Below are 22,993 nucleotides of genomic sequence, written 5' to 3'. Positions count from 1 at the left end.
TCGCAATCACAAACAAAGCTCATGGACACGTCGGCGATCACATCTCCTCCGCCGGCGGCAGCAACGCTCCCCTTGGCCGGCCGCGTGGCCATCGTCACCGGCGCGTCGCAAGACTCTAGCGCAGCCACCTAGTTCATATAATAGTTGTGATGACTATAGATATGTGTAAATTACTACTAACATGTAAAATAAATATGCTTGGGAACAAGACTCTAACGCAGACACCTGCCCATGCTGAAAGGGTAATCAAGATAGATAATCTGCACCCTGCGTCACTCATGAAGAAATGCTCTCCTGTAGCAAAACCATATTTATATGAACTCAACCCAGACAGCCAGTCGCAAACTCGCATGTCTAGGACTCCTCCGCCTTCCGCCGGCGCCATTCTGCGCTCGTCTCCGGTGGCCTTAGGATTTGTCGGCGGGAGAGCTCTGTTTTTACATGTTCCAACGAGTATTGTTAGGGTTTGTGTCCTGCTCAGAAAGACGAGACAACGGCGACTCCCTGAAGATGGAATAAAGTTTTCCCCGCCTAGCCCCCGTTCCAGTGATGTGTTTAGCATCGTCGGTGAGCGTGTGGAGATGTGTCTCCGGCGAATCTGTTCTTAGTGGATTTGCTCGAATCTGTCCTTGATGAATTTGCTTGGATCTGGTCGTAGTTCGTCGACATTCGCGTGTTTTCAGGTTGGATCCTTCCGATATAAACTACTCTTCATCCGTGGCGGTTGCTGTTCTATTGCGCTAGTCCTATGAGGCCTTCGCACGATGACTTTTCGGCTGTCTACTACAACAAGTTTTGCTCGATTCCGGCGAGGGAAGCGACAATGATGGCGATGCTTCGGTGTTTGTGGTCGTCATTAGGTGGCCTGCGGATCTGGATATAATTTTCATTATTTATGGCGTTTGTCGTATTGACATGATTGAAGATGAATAGATAAAAAAATTCACAGAAGAAAATGTAGAAGAGGAACCATTTTTTCCTTAGTAATTTTCCACACAGTAAACAAACGACCGTGACTCGCAAAAAAGAAAAATTCCACACATGCATTAAAGACGATGCCGCCATGATAGTTACTACATGAAGTTGGCCGACGTCATGGATGGATGAGAGCATGGAGAGGTAGTATCTCTTGGGGCGTGCCCATGGTCAAAGCCTCAAAGGGGAAGATTGATAATCCACGCTCTGCGTCACCGATGACGAGTGTGCTCTCCGCTAGCAAAACCATATTTATAAGAACTCAACCTCGGCGATCACAAACTCGCAAAGTCAGTCGCAAAGCCCGTCGCAAACTCGCAATCTCGCAAACAAGCTCATGGCCACCTCGGCGATCACATCCCCTCCGGCTCCGGCAGCGACGCTGCCCCTGGCGGGCCGCGTGGCCATCGTCACCGGCGCGTCGGGCGGCATCGGGCGCGGCATCGCGACCCACCTGTCGTCCCTCGGCGCCAGCCTGGTCCTCGGGTACGCCTCCAGCTCTCAGCAGGCCGACGCGCTGGCCGCTGAGCTCCCGCGCGCCGTGGCGATCAAGGCCGACGTCTCCGACGAGGCGGGCGTCCGGTCCCTCTTTGACGCCGCAGAGACCGCCTTCGGCGGCCCGGCGCACATCCTGGTGGCCTGCGCGGGCCTGGGCATCGGGACCTACCCGTCGCTCGCCAACACCGCCACGGCGGACTTCGACAACGTGTTCGCGGTGAACACCCGGGGCGCGTTTCTGTGCCTCCGCGAGGCGGCGAACCGGCTGCGGCGCGGGGGCGGGGGCCGGATCGTGGCTGTGTCCTCGACGCTGGCGGCGACGCTGCTCCCTGGCTACGGGGCGTACGCAGCGTCCAAGGCGGCCGTGGAGGCGATGGTGCGGGTGGCCGCGAAGGAGCTCGGGTCGGCGCAGGTGACGGTGAACTGCGTGGCGCCGGGGCCCGTGGCGACGGAGCTCTTCTTCGACGGGAAGAGCGAGGAGGCGGTGGAGAGGTTCAGGGCTGGGCACCCGATGGGGCGGCTTGGGGAGGTGGGCGACATCGCGCCGGCGGTCGGGTTCCTCTGCACTGACGCGGCCGAGTGGGTGAACAGCCAGGTCATTCGGGTCAACGGCGGCATTGCTTAATTACTGTGGCTGTTCGGCGCTGTCTCTCTGTGTCTCCTGTGTCGAACGGATGCCTCCGTTTTCTTAAACTAGATGATATCCCGCGCCTTGCTGCAGAAATTCGTATGTGAATTTTCGGAATAACATCGACATTTCAAAGAAGAAAACAATTTCAATCCATAAAATGTTAGATTATTTATATAGAAAATGATTGAAATTTCTTGTTGGTACAAATATGTACCATATGATAAAGTCGTAGCAGTTTGCAGCATGAACCATATAGCGTTTGATAAAACTATAGCAACTTGTAGCATGTACTCTGTATATATGGTATCCCATTCTTTTCATACTCGACAATATATCCCATGGAAGATAATGGATGGTTATCACACAGTTGGTTAGCGATGTGTTGAGGCTTGGACTCCAGTTTGAAAGTTATAAACGACGGGTCTTTTGTGCCCTTCATCTTTGCAATTGCGCCTGTGTATTTCATCTGAGCTTCTCTTATTGAAACGGGGGTAGAACTTGCAAATTACTTTTTGTAGAATGAGGTGGCATCCTTGAGAAGATAGGAGTATGTTGTCAATCAGGGTAATAACTGGAATGAAAATATATAGCAAACTAATTTCAATAGGAGTACTTGTGGCTTTGGTTGTCCATTTGTACTGCCTGCCACCCCGTGGTTGAAAAGATAAGTGGTAAGCTGAAAATGCAACGGGATGATGTTAATTTAGATGTGTGTGTTATAATAGTACGCTGTTTTGCTACTTACCAAGTGAGGATAAATAAAATGCACTCTTACTTGCCGCTGACCAAATGAAGTTAAATAAAATGCAGATTTACTTTGCTGCTACCTCCTACAAACTTAACAGAAGGTGTACATCCATGATTTTCTATATATGACAGAGAGGAACAGTTTAATACACACACAAAAAAGAGAAAATGATGACAATTCCAGAATTATTAAGAAAGATGCTCAAATAAACGGCAGTACTAAAATTTATAATCTCCTTGTGCTGCTTCAAGTTTGTGATTTCTGTACACAAACTAATAACAGAGTAGGAAGTAGTAGAAGTTTTAATACACCAGAGAAACCAAGTTGAGTGGACTGATTCCATTGAATAATTATTTTATTTTCCCATGCTTATACAAATATTGTCACATTTCACTGTTACCCTGCTAAAGGTGATGTATACGCTTGCAAAAGGTAAAAAAGTTCTATGAGCCAAGCGAGTTGAGACCCAGTTTTCCCTTGCTAAATCTGTGGTTGTATCTCTCTTCCCTCCTTTACACATCTCTCATTTCTATCAGTTCACTTATCTAACATTCACAGTAAACTATATATACCATATGGATAAGTTAGAGATAAAGCTTGAAGCAAGGACACATTTAGACTTGTCAAGTGTGTATTATTTCCAAGATGTACATACAGTCATTCAGGCTACCAGAACCTTCACATGTATATTTTTTGTATATAGTTATATATGATGATATGTCAATACAAAGATTCATTCATCTTTGTCTCCCAAATTATGGATGTAGTTCCAAATGTTCGCTGGACATGAAAAAGAGCCGCTAGCCTGCAGCTTGAATGAACTAACATCCTTTAATTGTTCTCAGGTATGTGACTTGGCTCAACCAACATACTACTTATCTCTCTCTATATATAGAGCACTCGGATTGCACATGAGATAAATATTACATAGCAAAATTTTAAATCCATTGCATGAACCAATGACAACTTGTCGTAGAAAGATACAGGAAAAATCAACTAACGAACACAATGTGGTGATATATCAAAACATGGAAAAAATATATGAGTAATATTTCGTTATGTTTCTGTACAGCATCAAAATCGCATCAAGCTTTGCATCGGCCAAGACATAAAAATTTAAGAGCAAAGTTCTGTTACGTATCGGTACAGCAGGCAGGTCACATCAAACTTTGCATCAACCAAGATATGAAATTTCCAAGATAAGAATAGAAAAACCAACCAAGAAAACTACATGATGTAGTTCTAGGATTTAGAACCAAACCTGTAGCGCGCGGGGGCGGAATCAGCAGACACCTCGAAGAGAAAACTGCGATGAGAACCCAGGGAGGGGACGGGAAGGGATGAACTCCACTGCTTAAAAGGGTGAGCCACTGGGTTGATTACCGAGTGCGGACTTTTGGTGGTCGGCCACCATGGCGGGTGGTATTTTCAAAAAATCCAAAAGCCCATTTAAAAGTTTAAAAAAAATCGAAAAAAAATCTATGGAAACTTATATGCGTTCCGCACGAACATGTGAAAATTCGTTTGAAAAAGTTGTAATTTGTAGGCTGTACAAAAAAGATAAAATTCTGGCCCAACAATATAAAATACCGGCCCATTTAAAAATATGTATTTGTCTTTTTTGTACATGCCACGTGTGAAAATACAATATTATGAAATTTTGCATATGAATCATATACATGTGTGTGTGTTCACAATTTTTTTTCGAATTTTTTCTCTTTGTGGAAAATTGTATTTTGAAAACGTCCACCATGGTGGTCGACCACCGTTGGCATTTTTCCGTCGATTACCCTTCAAGAGGAGGGAGCAATAAATCCATCAGTTCCTTTTGACATGAATCCATCCGTTTCTGCTATTTTAGTGCTGCGCATTTGTGGCATTGAGCTGGAAGGGATTGCGACATAAAAGCGGCAGCGGGAAGATGAACGAATTTGATGGAATTAATGCTCATCTGTCGAGCAGCGGAAGGGCTGGTAACGCATCTCTGGAGAGGTTGCTCGCCGGGACCGACGGCGGTTACGGCTGAATGCTTAGCCTCGACAGCTTGGTGGGGGGGGGGGGGGGGGGGAGGCAGGGGGGGGGGGGGGGGGGGGGGGGGGGGGGGGGGGGGGGGGGGGGGGGGGGGCAAGCACGGGTGGTGACGGCTGCTGGTAGAGCATCATGGGCGACAACATGGTTGTGGGCTCGTGGCACAATCGCCGGAAGGGCTCTTGACGGCAGTAGCTAGATAGAAGTAGGGTTAAGTTTTTTTGAGATAAGGAAGGGTTGGTCGTGGCACTATCTTTTTTTGACGCTATGAACGATGGACCTTAACTATGGGCTTCTGATGGGCTTTTGGTGACGACTGGAAGGCGAGCGGTGCCGTGGATCTAAGACTGATAGTAGAATGGGGGGTAAGTATGAGGAGGCAAGATCCTAGCTATGGAGTAGTTGTAGACACGAGTTTTACGAGTTCAGGCCCTTCTCGGAGGAAGTAAGATCCCCACGTCTCGGTGCCCTGAGGTGGTCGACTGGATTATATATGTGTGTGTTTACAAAAGATGCGAACCCTTGTCCCAGAGGAGGGGGGTGGCTTATATAGAGTGCGCCAGGACCCCTACCCCCCTCCGTTACACAGGGTTTCAATGTACATTAAGAGTGGAACGTTACTGGTAACGCTAGCAATTAAGTGCTATAAATGACAATTAAGCCTATAAGTAAATGCTCGACCGTTGTTCATGCAGAGTGACTTTAGATCTTCTGCTCGTCGAGTGGCTTCTGCGACGGTCGAGCGACATTGATTCTTCTGAGTGGAACGTCTCTGGTCGAGTGGATGATGGTACCCTTTGAATGATTCTGGCTTTAGGGTGATGTCCTAGGGGAGGGTGTCTAGGTCAGGCCTATGACCCTACCCTAGGTACATAGTTTCATCATTAGCCCCCGAATGGTTCAGGGTTCGAGTGGAGAAGGAGTTGATAACCTCACCAATTCAGCTTTTGCGCTTCGGAAATGTCTTGTCCAGAGGTCGAATGAACATTCATGATGACTTCAACTGCTTATTCAGTCGCCTTGATCCATTCTTGGTTTTGTCGAGTGAACTTTCATTGTTGAGCTTCGAGTATTGATATGGGAAAAATCTTCCATCTGACGGGTTGCTCTGCTGTCTGCGGATTTCACGGGATTCGGATTTTGGGAAGCACGTCGGACGGGGGAGGCTACAGTAATCGGGACGGATTAGGCAGGCCGCCTCGATCTTCGTGCCACCTTTTTCGCCACGTATCGCGCGCGCGACTGTTGCGGGATTTGATCGGATGGCCTGGGCCCATGAGTCAGCCACTCGGAAATGCCCTCATATAAGGCGTTGGACAGGGGTTTTCGCACAATGCGTTCTCATTGTTCCCCTTCCTCCTCTGTTTTCTCCACCGCATCTGCCTCTGCTCTCGGCGTCGTCGCCCCGCTTGAACTCGATCCGCTGCCATGGGGAAGGAGAAGACGGTGGCGTTGGAGCGTGCGAAGAAGGCGACGGCGAAGGCGAAAGGGAAGAGGACCAGCTGGGGCGGGTCTTCGTCGAGGTCCGGCCTGTCGCCTGGCTGGATCCAGGGCGACTGGATCCGCTCGACAATCAGCCAAGATGATATCTATGACTTGGTTGAGGGGGGACTGATCCCCCATGGATCGGCATGGCTCCCAGGGAACAAGACCGAGCCACAGCCGCAGGAGGGTGAGTGCGTTCTCCTTGCCACTCACGTCGACCGCGGGTTTTCTTTGCCTCCCCATCCTTTCTTTCCCGGTTTCTTAAACTTCTTTGGGGCTCAACTCCACCACTTTTCTCCAAACACCATCGTGTACCTCGCCTCTTTCATGTCCATGTGCGAGAACTTCTTGGGTTGTCAACCACACTGGGTCTCTTCAAGCACATATTCACGTGTCGTTCTTAGACGATCAAGAAAGCCAACCCGAGTGACGAGAGGACGCACGTGATATAGATGTGCGGGGGTCTTGGAATTCAGATGAGGAACAAAAGCACTTTCCCAACCATGATCCTTCCCGAGTTGGTCCGGGGTTGGCAGTCGACCTGGTTCTACTGCAAGGACCAGCCGACTCCGGGTCAGTCGACTGGACTTCCCCCCTTTTCCATGGCTTGAGTGGAGAAGCCCTCCACCTTGAGAGTGATCCCAGAGGAGAAGGTGCAGGTGTTGGTCGAGCGGGTTGTCCAACTCGTCCGCGATGGAGTGACCGGTATGGACCTGCTGGAGGTCTTCCTCAGTCAACGTATTGCTACCTCTTGAGCACTGCGTTGGTTTTCCCCGAAGAGGAAGGGATGATGCAGCAAAGTAGCATAAGTATTTCCCTCAGTTTTTGAGAACCAAGGTATCAATCCAGTAGGAGGCTACGCGCGAGTCCCTCGTACCTGCACAAAACAAATAAATCCTCGCAACCAACGCGAATAGGGGTTGTCAATCCCTACACGGCCACTTACGAGAGTGAGATCTGATAGATATGATAAGATAATATTTTTGGTATTTTTGTGATAAAGATGCAAAGTAAAATAAAGGCAAAGTAAAAAAGCAAAGGAAATAACTAAGTAGTAGGAGATTAATATGATAAAGATAGACCCGGCGGCCATAGGTTTCACTAGTGGCTTCTCTCGAGAGCATAAGTATTCTACGGTGGGTGAACAAATTGCTGTTGAGCAATTGACAGAATTGAGCATAGTTATGAAAATATCTAGGTATGATCATGTATATAGGCATCATGTCCGAGACAAGTAGACCGACTCCTGCCTGCATCTACTACTATTACTCCACTCATCGACCGCTATCCAGCATGCATCTAGAGTATTAAGTTAAAAACAGAGTAACGCCTTAAGCAAGATGACATGATGTAGAGGGATAAACTCATGCAATATGATGAAAACCCCATCTTGTTATCCTCGATGGCAACAATACAATACGTGCCTTGCTGCCCCTACTATCACTGGGACAGGACACCGCAAGATTGAACCCAGAGCTAAGCACTTCTCCCATTGCAAGAAAGGTCAATCTAGTAGGCCAAACCAAACTGATAATTCGAAGAGACTTGCAAAGATAACCAATCATACATAAAAGAATTCAGAGAATATTCAAATATTATTCATAGATAGACTTGATCATAAACCCACAATTCATCGGTCTCAACAAACACACCGCAAAAACAAGATTACATCGAATAGTTCTCCACAAGAGAGGGGGAGAACATTGTATTGAGATCCAAAGAGAGAGAAGAAGTCATCTAGCTACTAACTATGGACCCGTAGGTCTGAGGTAAACTACTCACACTTCATCAGAAGGGCTATGGTGTTGATGTGGGAGCCCTCCGTGATCGATGCCCCCTCCGGCGGAGCTCCGGAACAGGCCCCAAGATGGGATCTCGTGGATACATAAAGTTGCGGCGGTGGAATTAGGTTTTTGGCTCCGTATCTGATCGTTTGGGGGTACGTAGGTATATATAGGAGGAAGGAGTACGTCGGTGGAGCAACAGGGGCCCCACGAGGGTGGAGGGCGCGCCTGGGAGGGTAGGCGCGCCCCCTACCTCGTGGCTTCCTCCTTTGTGTCTTGACATAGGGTCCAAGTCTCCTGGGTCTTGTTCGTTGAGAAAATCACGTTCCCGAAGGTTTCATTCCGTTTTGGACTCCGTTTGATATTCCTTTTCTTCGAAACCCTAAAATAGGCCAAAAAAACAGCAATTCTGGGCTGGGCCTCCGGTTAATAGGTTAGTCCCAAAAATAATATAAAAGTGGATAATAAAGCCCAATAATGTCCAAAACAGTAGATAATATAGCATGGAGCAATCAAAAATTATAGATACATTGGAGACGTATCAAGCATCCCCAAGCTTAATTCCTGCTCGTCCTCGAGTAAGTAAATGATAAAAACAGAATTTTTGATGCGGAGTGCTACTTGGCATAATTTTAATGTAATTCTTCTTAATTGTGGCATGAATATTCAGATCCGAAAGATTCAAGACAAAAGTTTAATATTGACATAAAAATAATAATACTTCAAGCATACTAACTAAGCAATTATGTCTTCTCAAAATAACATGGCTAAAGAAAGTTCATCCTTACAAAATCATATGGTTTAGTCATGCTCCATTTTCGTCACACAAGAATGCTATCATCATGCACAACCCCGATGACAAGCCAAGCAATTGTTTCATACTTTAGTAATCTCAAACCTATAAACTTTCGCGCAATATATGAGCGTGAGCCATGAACATAGCACTATGGGTGGAATAGAATATAATGAGGGGGGTTATGTGGAGAAGGCAAAAAAGGAGAAAGCCTCACATCAACAAGGCTAATCAATGGGCTATGGAGATGCCCATCGATTGATGTTAATTCAAGGAGTAGGGATTGCCATGCAACGGATGCACTAGAGCTATAAATGTATGAAAGCTCAACAAAAGAAACTAAGTGGGTGTGCATCCAACTTGCTTGCTCACGAAGACCTAGGGCACTTGAGGAGGCCCATTGTTGGAATACACAAGCCAAGTTCTATAATGAAAAATTCCCACTAGTGTATGAAAGTGACAAGAGACTCTCTATCATGAAGATCATGGTGCTACTTTGAAGCACAAGTGTGGAAAAAAGATAGTAGCATTGTCCCTTTTTTTGGGACAATGCTTTATTAGTGATGACCATCACACTTCTATTTATTTACAACTCAATGATTACAACTCGATATTAGAACAAAAGGTGACTCTATATGAATGCCTCCGGCGGTGTACCGGGATATGCAATGGACCAAGAGTGACATGTATGAAAGAATTATGAATGGTGGCTTTGCCACAAATACTATATCAACTACATGATCATGCTAAGCAATATGACGATGAATGTGTCATGATAAACGGAATGGTGGAAAGTTGCATGGCAATATATCTCGGAATGGCTATGGAAATGCCATAATAGGTAGGTATGGTGGCTGTTTTGAGGAAGATATAAGGAGGTTTATGTGTGAAAGAGCGTATCATATCACGGGGTTTGGATGCACCGGCGAAGTTTGCGCCAACTCTTAATGTGAGAAAGGGCAATGTACGGTACCGAAGAGGCTAGCAAGGATGGAAGGGTGAGAGTGCGTATAAGCCATGGACTCAACATTAGTCATAAAGAACTCACATACTTATTGCAAAAATTTACAAGTCATCAAAAACCTCGGCACTACGCGCATGCTCCTAGGGGGATAGATTGGTAGGAAAAGACCATCGCTCGTCCCCGACCGCCACTCATAAGGAAGACAATCAAATAACACCTCATGTTTTAAATTTGTTACATAACATTTACCATACGTGCATGCTACGGGACTTGCAAACTTCAACACAAGTATTTCTCAATTTCACAACTACTCAACTAGCACGACTTTGATATTATTACCTCCATATCTCAAAAACAATTATCAAGCATCAAACTTCTCTTAGTATTCAAAACACTCATAAGAAGATTTTACTAATCTTGAATACCTAGCATATTATGATTTTAAGCAAATTACCATGCTATTAAGACTCTCAAAATAATCTAAGTGAATAATGAGAGATCAATAATTTCTATAAAACAAACCCACCACTGTGCTCTAAAATATATAAGTGAAGTACTAGAGCAAAACTATATAACTCAAAAGATATAAGCGAAGCACATAGAGTATTTTAACAAATTCCAAATCATGTATGGCTCTCTCAAAAGGTGTGTACAACAAGGATGATTGTGGTAAACTAAAAAGTAAAGACTCAAATCATACAAGACGCTCCAAGCAAAACACATATCATGTGGCGAATAAAAATATAGCTCCAAGTAAAGTTACCGATAGAAGTAGACGAAAGAGGGGATGCCTTCTGGGGCATCCCCAAGCTTTGGCTTTTAGGTGTCCTTAGATTATCTTGGGGGTGCCATGGGCATCCCAAAGCTTAGTCTCTTGCCACTCCTTATTCCATAACCCATCAAATCTTTACCCAAAACTTGAAAAGTTCACAACACAAAACTCGAAGTAGAAAATCTCGTGAGCTCCGTTAGCGAAAGAAAACAAAAGACCACTTCAAGGTACTGTAATGAACTCATTCTTTATTTATATTGGTGTTATACCTACTGTATTCCAACTTCTCTATGGTTTATAAACTATTTTACTAGCCATAGATTCATCAAAATAAGCAAACAACACACGAAAAACAGAATCTGTCAAAAAGAGAACAGTCTGTAGTAATCTGTAGCTAGCGCAAGATCTGGAACCCCAAAAATTCTAAAATAAATTGCTGGAAGTGAGGAATTTATCTATTAATCATCTGCAAAAATAATCAACTAAATAGAACTTTCCAAATAAAAAGGGCAGCAGTTCTCATGAGCGCTAAAGTTTCTGTTTTTTACAGCAAGTTCAACAAGACTTTCCCTAAGTCTTCCCAACGGTTCTACTTGACACAAACACTAATTAAACACAAAAAACACAACCAAAACAGAGGCTAGATAAATTATTTATTACTAAACAGGATAAAAAATCAAGGAATAAAAATAAAATTGGGTTGCCTCCCAACAAGCGCCATCGTTTAACGCCCCTAGCTAGGCATAACAAGCAAGGATAGATCTAGGTATTGCCATAATAGTAAGATAGATCATTAAAACTCATTTCATATTATCTACGTTCGGCAGCAAATTTTCTTTGAGTCAAGCAAAAGTAATCGAAAGGGCTAAATTTAATAGGACAAAAGTCCCCAAGATCAACCTTGGGAGGTATAGGTTCCTCCCTTGGTCCTGCATATTGCACAACCAATTCATCATTATAAGCATTCTTTTGACAGAACTTTGTGAGCCTATATTCAAGAGAATATCCTAGTTCATTATTTCGAATAGCCAAATCATCATTAAGTTCAGAAATTCTATCAACTAAAACATTGGTAGGAACCCTTTTTCTAAGATTTTCATTGAAACCAACATAGTCTAGAGATTGAAAACGCATTATTTCTTCTTGATAAAAGAGGATAGCCTCTATGGGAGGACGGTAAGCGTCCACCCTATAATGTGCAAAGATTTCTTTGGACTCTTTTATTATGAATCTAAACTCATGAGCCAAAAAGATAGTAGCGGCACGCTTAACATAAGAATGCTCAACATTAGGAAATTCCAGGAAAATCCTTTGTATGCAAGGATGCATGTGCATGAATTGTCTTTCAAGTTCAACTACAAGCATGGCAATAGCGTCCGCAAGACTACTAGTTTTATGAAGGATAGAACTACCCATAGAAGGTAAAGCACCGGCACAAGTAAAGAAATCTTGAATAACTCCTTTCCAATAATATTACCACTACCAACACGGAACTTTTTTGTATGTAAGATGGGTGGTTCTTTAGCAGGAGCATCAGAATTTTTCATGATATTATTATCGACAATAATTTCCCCAATTTCAGACATAGAGGCAGAAGGTAAAGGACTAGCCATAGCGACAAGCAAACGAACTAACGCACAAGCTAACAAAAAGCAAGTGGGCAAAAAGAGGCAAATAGAGAAAGAGAGGGAGGATAGAGAGAGAGGGCGAATAAAACGGCAAGGGTGAAGTGGGGGAGAGGAAAACGAGAAGCAAATGTCAAATAATGTAATGCGGGAGATAAGGGTATGTGATGGGTACTTGGTATGTCGACTTTTGCGTAGACCTCCCCGGCAACGGCGCCAGAAATCCTTCTTGCTACCTCTTGAGCACTGCGTTGTTTTTCCCCGAAGAGGAAGGGATGATGCAGCAAAGTAGCGTAAGTATTTCCCTCAGTTTTTGAGAATCAAGGGATCAATCCATTAGGAGGCTACGCGCGAGTCCCTCGTACCTGCACAAAACAAATAAATCCTCGCAACCAACGCGAATAGGGGTTTTCAATCCCTACACGGCCACTTACGAGAGTGAGATCTGATAGATATGGTAAGATAATATCACTACAAGAGAGCGGGCCTACTGTGATGAGCTCAAAAATGTCACGTAATAGCTAAAAACGTCACAAAATACTCGCTGTGACATTTTTCAGGCGTCACGAGCATCGTCACGGAATCCCCGTCACAGATTATTCTTAGTGACGCAGCGCACAAAAAACGTCACCGGATATTGGACATTCGGTGACGAAGCTATCGTCACAAGATTATTGACGGGCTAATGCACGGTGGGTTTCCAAATGGGCCACGCCCAATAATTTAGCGATTTTTCTATTTTTGGATCTAATTGTTTGGTGGACCATAGCCAATTTGCAACCCATTAGTTGTTGATCCAGCCGACCTCTTTATGGAGCAATCACCCTTTTCTGCTAGGCTTTTCAAGAAATATATTATTTATAGTTTTTTCCTCTCATTAGTTTGGCCTGGTTCGATTCAAAACAAATTGTGGGCTTGTGGTATTTCTAAGACCATCTTTTCATTGACCAATTTCCAAATCACATTATAAGCTAACTTGTCTCTAAACAACGTGTACACTTAACACTTACATGCACCATCCAGCAATAACCCAAGCTACATAATCATCTGATACAACAAATTTTTTTAAAACATTTGGAGGTCATCAATATAGACCTTCTTGGTGTGAGTCTTAGCTCCCACCTTAATCAAAACTTGAAACCTTGTTGGATGCCTCTTCTGTGACTTCATGAAGGCAGGTAGAGTTGTTTTGATCCTCTTTTGTCCATATCAACTTCTTGAAAGATGACTTACGAATCAGCCTATTAGAAACAAAGACATAAATACAGCAGCATGAATGAGTTAGAAAAAACCATCGACCATTGCAACAAAGAACAACATGAAAGTTACAACTCAGAGCTCTGGGTTGGAATCTTAACAAAAAATACATGATAGTACTTGTCTAATAAGTGATATGAACAGAACTAAACATGTCATATTTGTGAGCAACAAAGGTCATCTGAAATATTAAATTGGAACTAAAGCAGTGCGGAAAAATATATTCGACAAAGCTAGGAAGAAACCTTGAAGCAGCTGGAATAGTGAAGAAAGCATGAAGAAGTTTCGCAGAGCTTCATTGTTGTCATTGGCACACATTTGATCAATAAGATACTTCCATTTGAAAATAAATTACTAACAATTGTGCGATGGCGCAGGCTGAATAAAAAACTTGTCTAGGCTTAAAGCTCGTCTAGGCTTTGATCTTTAGTTGTAGTATCTGATAGCTTGGACAGTAATCTGCATTAACATATAGTCAATATCACTTTTGATTGCCACAAACGAGTGCAGGGAATTAGTTCTCCATCAGCAATTTACCAAAATCATGTTGAATCGCCCATAAAACTCCAACGGCAGTTCTACAACAAAAATTCACTTGCAAATCTATTCACACTCCCTCAAACCGAGTTGCCATGAGCTCAAAATTACAAAATAAAACAACAATACTCGGGGAGCATCGGCATAATGAAAATATTTTATTGCAGCTCACTATTTCATTACTAACCGATGTCACATGTACTACTCCCTCCGTTCCTAAATATAAGTCTTCCTAGAGATTCTAATCGAGACTACATACGGATGAATATAGACATAGTTTAGAGTGTAGATTCACTCATTTTGCTTTGTATGTAGTCCGTATTAAAATATCTAGAAAGACTTATATTTAGGAACGGATGGAGTAGTTAGGTTCTAATAATAATTTCTCTAAAAGATAAATCAGAGTAGGTACAATTCAGTTTACAATTTTCAACTTAACGATACGTATAAACTAGTTCCATGAGTTCCAGATTACTGACGCAAACAAGGACTATCTGACCTAGCAAATACTGGGGGTGTACTATACAGGCATCGCACGATTGACCAGTAAGAACTCACTAACAAGGAAGAATAGAACAAAACTAATATCTGAACCAATCCACGCACGGAAGCGATTCATCTAAATTGAGAGCAGAGAGTTGAGCGCCGTACACATGTTAACCCAGTTTGTTGATCGAGCTTGACGGTCCTCCAGTTGAACTCCGGCGTGCCCCTATGGTCTATGCTCTGTCAATATATGTCGGACAAAACATAAGAAGAAGAAAAAACAGAGAGTCAATAAGAAGTACTGATAAGTGCGAAAGATGGGACGACTAAGGCCCTACTCATTAGTTAATCTCTGACGAAGGCGACGAGGCGGGTGTCATAGGCGAACCAGGGGTTCCGCTCAAGGAGGCCATAGCGAATACTCACATCATCATCACTCTCCCTCATTTGCTCCGATAGAATTGACAATTGAGAAGTTTATGGACAAGTTGCAGTAGAGAGTGAGAGTTCAGTCCCTGCAATCACACGAGAGGGATCGGAGGACGCACACATGCAAGTACTCACACTGAGAACGAACGTCACACACATAGGCTGGGCCGCCGCCGCGTGACCAGGCTGGTCCAGCCGCAGCGCACGCTGGGTCCGCCGCTGCGCGCCATGGAGGGCCCTGACACCACTAGCAGCTTCCGCAGCAGGGTGCCCTCAAGGAACCGGACAAGAGAGGGAGGAGAGAGCAGCTACTCCTACCACCGTCTCCGCGTTTGGTTGCTCCCGATCTACCGCGCCGCCACCACATGACTACATGAGTGAAAGAAAATGAGATCCGATAGATAGGGTTTCGCTCGGGGAAGAAAAGGTGGGCGAGGTAAAAAATTGCTGGCTATATGTGTTGTTGAGCTGGCTTTTCTTAAGGATATAAGAGCATCTCCAGCCGCGCCCCAGGAAGGCCTCCCCAGTCGTCTTTTTGCGCCCGCATCGAAAAAACGGCCCAGTCGTGTTCCCAGAAGCCCAATTTTTGCCGGCCTGAGCCGAAAACAGCGCCGGCGGACTCAGGCCGAACTCGGCGCGCTGGGGGGCGCCCGGGGGCGCCGGGGCGAACTGTTTTGGCGCGAAAAAGCTGCGGGCCAGCCGCGTCAGGGACACGGCGGCTCGTCTTCTCCCCAACTGCCTCGGTTCCCGCGGGGAATCAATGGCAAGGTTGCCGCCAGTCAGCCTTGCCATTGATTCCTCACGGGCGGCGCGTCTCGGGACGGCGCGCCGACGCCTCCCCTCCCTCGCACGCGTACACACGGGCGCGAAGCGGCTATAAAAGCCGGCCGTTCTCGCCGGTGCCCACACCAGACTCGCCCGTCGCCGCCGCCCAGCCCCTCTCTCTCCGTCTCCGTCTTCCTCTCCCGAGCGCCATCGGCAGCCCCTCTCTCTCCCTCTCTACCACCGCCGAGCCCGTCGCCATGGCAGAGCGCTTCCCTGGAGACGAGGCGGCGGCGAACGGCTTTGGCCGGCGTTCGCTCCGCGAACAGGAGTCCTGGCTCCTGTTCCAGGCGAACATCCCGGCGCCGCCGGACATGCGCGCCGGGCCGACGGGGTGGCGGCTCAGCGACGGGGGAGTGCTCGTTCCCCCGTTACCCGACGCCGTGGCGAAGCCCACGTACTTCGCCGAGGAGGTCGAGGTCGCGCACGCCTCCCTGACCGACGACGAGCGCTCCCTCCCCCAGTACGCCACCGGCAATCACGCGGCTTGGGCGGCGTACTTCCAGCGCCGCCAGCAGCAGCGCCTGGCCTCCACCAATGACGCGCCGGTGGTCGGCGGCATGAAAAACAGCGTGGGGCGCCACCTGTGGTGGGGCGTCCCGGGCCGCACGCTGGAGGGCGTGTTGACGCACCTCAACGGCGGCAACAACCCATCGTTGACCTATCCTGCGACGGGGGCCGCCCCGTCGCAACACCGACGCGCATGGGCGCCAAGGAGGTTCGCCTCCTCGTCGTCTTCCTCCTCTCGCTCATCTTCCCACTCCTCCGGTTCTCCGGCGCTTCTCGGCGTCAAGGCCGAGCCCGCGGCGGAGACGCCAATCGGTCGGCGCACTCGCAGCGTCGGCATCGTCATCAACGAGGGCGGCCGGCACGCCCCCTCCTCGTTGGCTCCTCCGCGCTTCGTCAAGCCGAAGATGGAGCCGGGGCTGGCGCCGGTGAAGACGGAGCCGGGGCTGGCGCCGGTGGAGGCGGAGTTCGACGACGGCGACGTGGCCCTAGAATGGGTGCGCCAGGACTCCATTGCGATGGAGAAGGCGCGCCGGGAGAAGGAGAAGGAACGCCAGCGCGCCGCCCTGCGCCGCTTCGAGGAGCGCCGACGCGGCCGCGTTGAAGACGGGGTCGTCGTCTTATGCGACAGCGACGATGACGACGACGCGCCGCCGCCAGTCTGCCATGGTGACGCCGGGCAGGGGTCCAGCAGGGGCGCCTGCGTCAAGGAGGAGAAGGCCGACGACGACGATGGCGGCGACGGCGGCGACGATTTCAGCCTTTTTTCTTTTTTAGATTAGGTTAATGTAATGAAAATGCACGAATTTCACCGAAATTTGCCATGTTTGGCCGAAATTTAACTAGTTTTTATCATAACTTCGCCGAACGGTCCTTTTTTTTAAATACGCGCCTGGGGGTGGTCCTGGGGGCCGACGGCTGGGGACCGACTCGCCCCAGGGCCATTTTTTACGCCGGCTCATCCTCAGGCGGCGCTTTTAGACGCCCCTCGGGTGCCAACGGTTGGAGATGCCCTAAGTAGAGCTGGCTTCAGCCCACGTATATAGTAGTAGAAAAATTTAAAGAAAGGGCTTGCTAGGCCATGGGCTGTGCTGCGCACGTAACAGCCGCCAGCCACCAAAAAAAATTAAAAGTTAACAGCCGCCTGCCGGAACCGAGCTGTGCGGCCGTGTCGTGCCTTGCCTTTTCTCTCCCCGTCACGACGTGACACCGGCTAGAACCCATGACACACGAACAGATAGATCAAAATGGTCCCGTGTTCAAACTCCCTATACAAAAAAATGGTCCCATTAACTTATATTTCCCCTTTTTTATAGAATGTAACAACATCATCTCACGAATGCATGGATTCAAGGATTTTTGCATGGCCACTGTCTATTTATATTAGATTAGATGGAACAAAATAAAAAAAATCCCTAGCCATTAACTATCTATATTAGATGGAACAAAATAATTATAGTGCTCAGTAGACTTTGAAAACACTATGGTCCTACTGTAGGTGGGTCCTACCACTCAGTAACCCGTGAAACAGGTATGGTAGGTCCCATCGGTAGACATCACATAAAAAAAGTAATCTTCACACATTCATAATATTCGGTGACTCTAGTAGGTTTGTCATGAAAATTACCAAACTGCCAACGAAATTGGTAGCCAGGTGTGCTCAAAGGCTAAAGCGATTCGATGACGTCTATCATCACCAAGTTTGTTGTAATCAGTGATGCCACCTACGAAAACATCACACATTAGGTATTCCTATGACGTTGTCCAACTTCGTCACGAGGATTTTCATCAAAGTATCCTAGTTTTCTTGTAGTGTATTTTTGGTATTTTTGTGATAAAGATGCAAAGTAAAATAAAGGCAAAGTAAAAAAGCAAAGGAAATAACTAAGTAGTATGAGATTAATATGATAAAGATAGACCCGGGGGCCATAGGTTTCACTAGTGGCTTCTCTCAAGAGCATAAGTATTCTACGGTGGGTGAACAAATTGCTGTTGAGCAATTGACAGAATTGAGCATAGTTATGAGAATATTGAGGTATGATCATGTATATAGGCATCACGTCCGAGACAAGTAGACCGACTCTTGCCTGCATCTACTACTATTACTCCACTCATCGACCGCTATCCAGCATGCATCTAGAGTATTAAGTTAAAAACAGAGTAACGCCTTAAGAAAGATGAAATGATGTAGAGGGATAAACTCATGCAATATGATGAAAACCCCATCGTGTTATCCTCGATGACAACAATACAATATGTGCCTTGCTGCCCCTACTGTCATTGGGAAAGGACACCGCAAGATTTAACCCAAAGCTAAGCACTTATCCCATTGCAAGAAAGATCAATCTAGTAGGCCAAACCAAACTGATAATTCGAAGAGACTTGCAAAGATAATCAATCATACATAAAAGAATTTAGAGAAGATTCAAATATTATTCATAGATAGACTTGATCATAAACCCACAATTCATCGGTCTCAACAAACACACCGCAAAAAGAAGATTACATCGAATAGTTCTCCACAAGAGAGGGGGAGAACATTGTATTGAGATCCAAAAAGAGAGAAGAAACCATCTAACTACTAACTATGGACTCCACAAGAGAGGGGAAGAACATTGTATTGAGATCCAAAAAGAGAGAAGAAACCATCTAACTACTAACTATGGACCCGTAGGTCTGAGGTAAACTACTCACACTTCATCGGAAGGGCTATGGTGTTGATGTAGAAGCCCTCCGTGATCGATGCCCCCTCCGGCGGAGCTCCGGAAGCAGGCCCCAAGATGGGATCTTGTGGATACAGAAAGTTGCGGCGGTGGAATTAGGTTTTGGCTCCGTATCTGATCGTTTGGGGGTACGTAGGTATATATAGGAGGAAGGAGTACGTCGGTGGAGCAACAGTGGGCCCACTGATACGTCTCCAGCGTATCTACTTTTCCAAACACTTTTGCCCTTGTTTTGGCCTCTAACTTGCATGATTTGAATGGAACTAACCCGGACTGACACTGTTTTCAGCAGAATTACCATGGTGTTATTTATGTGCAGAAACAAACGTTCTCGGAATGACCTAAAACTTCACGGAGCAACTTTTCAGAAAATATGAAAAATACCTGCAAAAGATGAAGGCCAGGGGGCCCACCACCTGTCTGATGGGGAATGTAGTAATTTCAAAAAAATTCCTACGCACACGCAAGATCATGATGTTGCATAGCAACGAGAGGGGAGAGTGTTGTCTACGTACCCTCGTAGACCGGAAGCAGAAGCGTTAGCACAACGCGGTTGATGTAGTCGTACGTCTTCATGGCCCGACCAATCAAGCACCGAAACTACGGCACCTTCGAGTTCTAGCACACGTTCAGCTCGATGATGATCCCCGGACTCCGATCCAGCAAAGTGTCGGGGAAGAGTTCCGTCAGCACGGCGGCGTGGTGACGATATTGATGTTCTACCGTCGCAGGGCTTCGCCTAAGCACCGCTACAATATTATCAAGGATTATGGTGGAGGGGGGCACCGCACACGGCTAAGAGAACGTGATCACGAAGATCAACTTGTGTGTCTAGAGGTGCCCCCCTGCCCCCGTATATAAAGGAGCAAGGGGGAGAGGCCGGCTGGCCCTTGGGGCGCGCCAAGGAGGGGGGAGTCCTCCTCCTAGTAGGAGTAGGACTCCCCTTTCCTAGTCCAACTAGGAAGAGAGAAGGGGAAAGGAAAGAGAGGGAGAGGGAGAGGGAAAGAGGGGCCGCCCCCCTTCCCCTAGTCCAATTCGGACTCCCCACGGGAGGGGGCGCGCCACCTCCTGGGCTTCTGCCCTCTCTCTCCCCTCAGGCCCACTAAGGCCCAATACTTCCCCGGGGGGGTTCCGGTAACCCTTCCGGCACTCCGGTTTTCTCCGAAATCACCTGAAACACTTCCGGTGTCCAAATATAGCCGTCCAATATATCGGTCTTTACGTCTCAACCATTTCGAGACTCCTCGTCATGTCCATGATCATATCCGGGACTCCGAACAACCTTCGGTACATCAAAATATATAAACTCATAATGAAACTGTCATCGTAACGTTAAGCGTGCGGACCCTACGGGTTCGAGAACAATGTAGACATGACCGAGACACGTCTCCGGTCAATAACCAATAGCGGAACCTGGATGCTCTTATTGGCTCCCACATATTCTACGAAGATCTTTTATCGGTCAGACTGCATAACAACATACGTTGTTCCCTTTGTCATCGGTATGTTACTTGCCCGAGATTTGATCGTCGGTATCTCAATACCTAGTTCAATCTCGTTACCGGCAAGTCTCTTTACTCGTTTCGTAATACATCATCTCGCAACTAACTCATTAGTTGTAATGCTTGCAAGGCTTATGTGATGTGCATTACCGAGAGGGCCCAGAGATACCTCTCCGACAATCGGAGTGACAAATCCTAATCTCGAAATACGCCAACCCAACAAGTACCTTCGGAGACACCTGTAGAGCACCTTTATAATCACCCAGTTACGTTGTGACGTTTGGTAGCACACAAAGTGTTCCTCCGGTAAACGGGAGTTGCATAATCTCATAGTCATAGGAACATGTATAAGTCATGAAGAAAGCAATAGCAACAAACTAAACGATCAAGTGCTAAGCTAACGAAATGGGTCATGTCAATCACATCATTCTCCTAATGATGTGATCCCGTTAATCAAATGACAACTCATGTCTATGGTTAGGAAACTTAACCATCTTCGATCAACGAGCTAGTAAAGTAGAGGCATACTAGTGACACTCTGTTTGTCTATGTATTCACACATGTATTATGTTTCCGGTTAATACAATTCTAGCATGAATAATAAACATTTATCATGATATAAGGAAATAAATAATAACTTTATTATTGCCTCTAGGGCATATTTCCTTCACTGTCCACGAGGGTGGGGGCGCGCCTGCCCCCCTAGGGCGTTCCCCCTACCTCGTGGGCCCCCTATTGCCTCTCCGACTCCAACTCCAACTCCATATATTGTGTTTCAGGGAGAAAAAAAATCAAAGAGAAGAAATCATCGCGTTTTACGATACGGAGCCGCCGCCAAGCCCTAAAACCTCTCGGGAGGGCTGATCTGGAGTCCGTTCGGGGCTCCGGAGAGGGGAATCCGTCGCCATCGTCATCATCAACCATCCTCCATCACCAATTTCATGATGCTCACCGCCGTGCATGAGTAATTCCATCGTAGGCTTGCTGGACGGTGTTGGGTTGGATGGGATCTATCATGTAATCGAGTTAGTTTTGTTAGGGTTTGATCCCTAGTGTCCACTATGTTCTGAGATTGATGTTGCTATGACTTTGCTATGCTTAATGCTTGTCACTAGGGCCCGAGTGCCATGATTTCAGATCTGAACCTATTATGTTTTCATCAATATATGAGAGTTCTTGATCCTATCTTGCAAGTCTATAGTCACCTATTATGTGTTAGGATCCGTTAACCCCGAAGTGACAATAATCGAGATACTTACCGGTGATAACCGTAGTTTGAGGAGTTCATGTATTCACCATGTGTAAAAGCTTTATTCCGGTTCTCTATTAAAAGGAGGCCTTAATATCCCTTAGTTTCTGTAAGGACCCCGCTACCACAGGAGGGTAGGACAAAAGATGTTATGCAAGTTCTTTTCCGTAAGCACGTATGACTATATTCGGAATACATGCCTACATTACATTGACGAACTGGAGCTAGTTCCGTGTCACCCTAGGTTATGACTGTTACATGATGAACCGCATCCGGCATAATTCTCTATCACCGATCCATTGCCTACAAGCTTCCCATATATTGTTCTTCGCTTATTTACTTTCCCGTTGCTATTGCTATCATCACTACAAAATACCAAAAACATTACTTTTACTACTGTTACCTTTTGCTACCGTTATCACTACTATCATATTACCTTGCTACTAAACACTTTGCTGCAGATATTAAGTTTCCAGGTGTGGTTGAATTGACAACTCAGCTGCTAATACTTGAGAATATTCTTTGGCTCCCCTTGTGTCGAATCAATAAATTTGGTTTGAATACTTTACCTCGAAAACTGTTGCGATCCCCTATACTTGTGGGTTATCAAGACTATTTTCTGGCGCCGTTGCCGGGGAGCATAGCTCTATTCTTTGAGTCACTTGGGATATATATCTGCTTATCATTATGAAGAACTTGAGAGATCCAAAAACCAAGATCTATCCCTCAACTACTAGGGGAGGTAAGGAACTGCATCTAGCTCTGCACTTGATTCACCTTCTTTTTTGAGTAAGCTTGCGACACCTACACCTGCTTATGCTATTCGTTCTGATATGTCGCATGTTATTGATGATGCCACTTCTGCTATGCATGATACTTATGATGAAACTACTTCTATGCTTGATATTACTGTGCCACTTGGTAAATTTCTTGACGAACAACTTGCTAGAGCGAGAGAAATTGAAAATATTGAATCTGATGATACTGATGAAAGTGATGATGAAGAATCACTTGTTATTCCTAAGGGTTATGTTTTTGATCAAGAAGCTTCTTTAGCTATTTTAGCTTGCAAAAATAGAAATGAATTCAAAAGGTTATTAGCTAAATGAAGTAAGCAATCTCTAAATGCTAGAATGAAACCTGACCCTGCTTTTGCTACTTCACATATCTTTGTTACT

At 46.0% G+C, this 22,993-nt stretch overlaps 1 protein-coding gene across 1 annotated transcript; it reads left to right on the top strand.

Annotated features, from left to right (window-relative positions):
• The first annotated feature begins 1,208 nt into the window (after positions 1-1,208).
• Positions 1,209-2,551, top strand: LOC125547681 (NADPH-dependent aldehyde reductase-like protein, chloroplastic). The gene has a single exon (XM_048711487.1). It carries the CDS (start codon positions 1,313-1,315, stop codon positions 2,096-2,098), a length of 786 nt encoding a protein of 261 aa, XP_048567444.1. The 5' UTR covers positions 1,209-1,312; the 3' UTR covers positions 2,099-2,551.
• The last annotated feature ends 20,442 nt before the right edge of the window (positions 2,552-22,993 follow it).

This window comes from Triticum urartu, chromosome 3 (assembly GCF_003073215.2).
Source record: "Triticum urartu cultivar G1812 chromosome 3, Tu2.1, whole genome shotgun sequence".
Classification (NCBI taxonomy): domain Eukaryota; kingdom Viridiplantae; phylum Streptophyta; class Magnoliopsida; order Poales; family Poaceae; genus Triticum; species Triticum urartu.
Note: the sequence above shows the minus strand (reverse complement) of the source record. Positions and strands in the feature narration are given on the sequence as shown.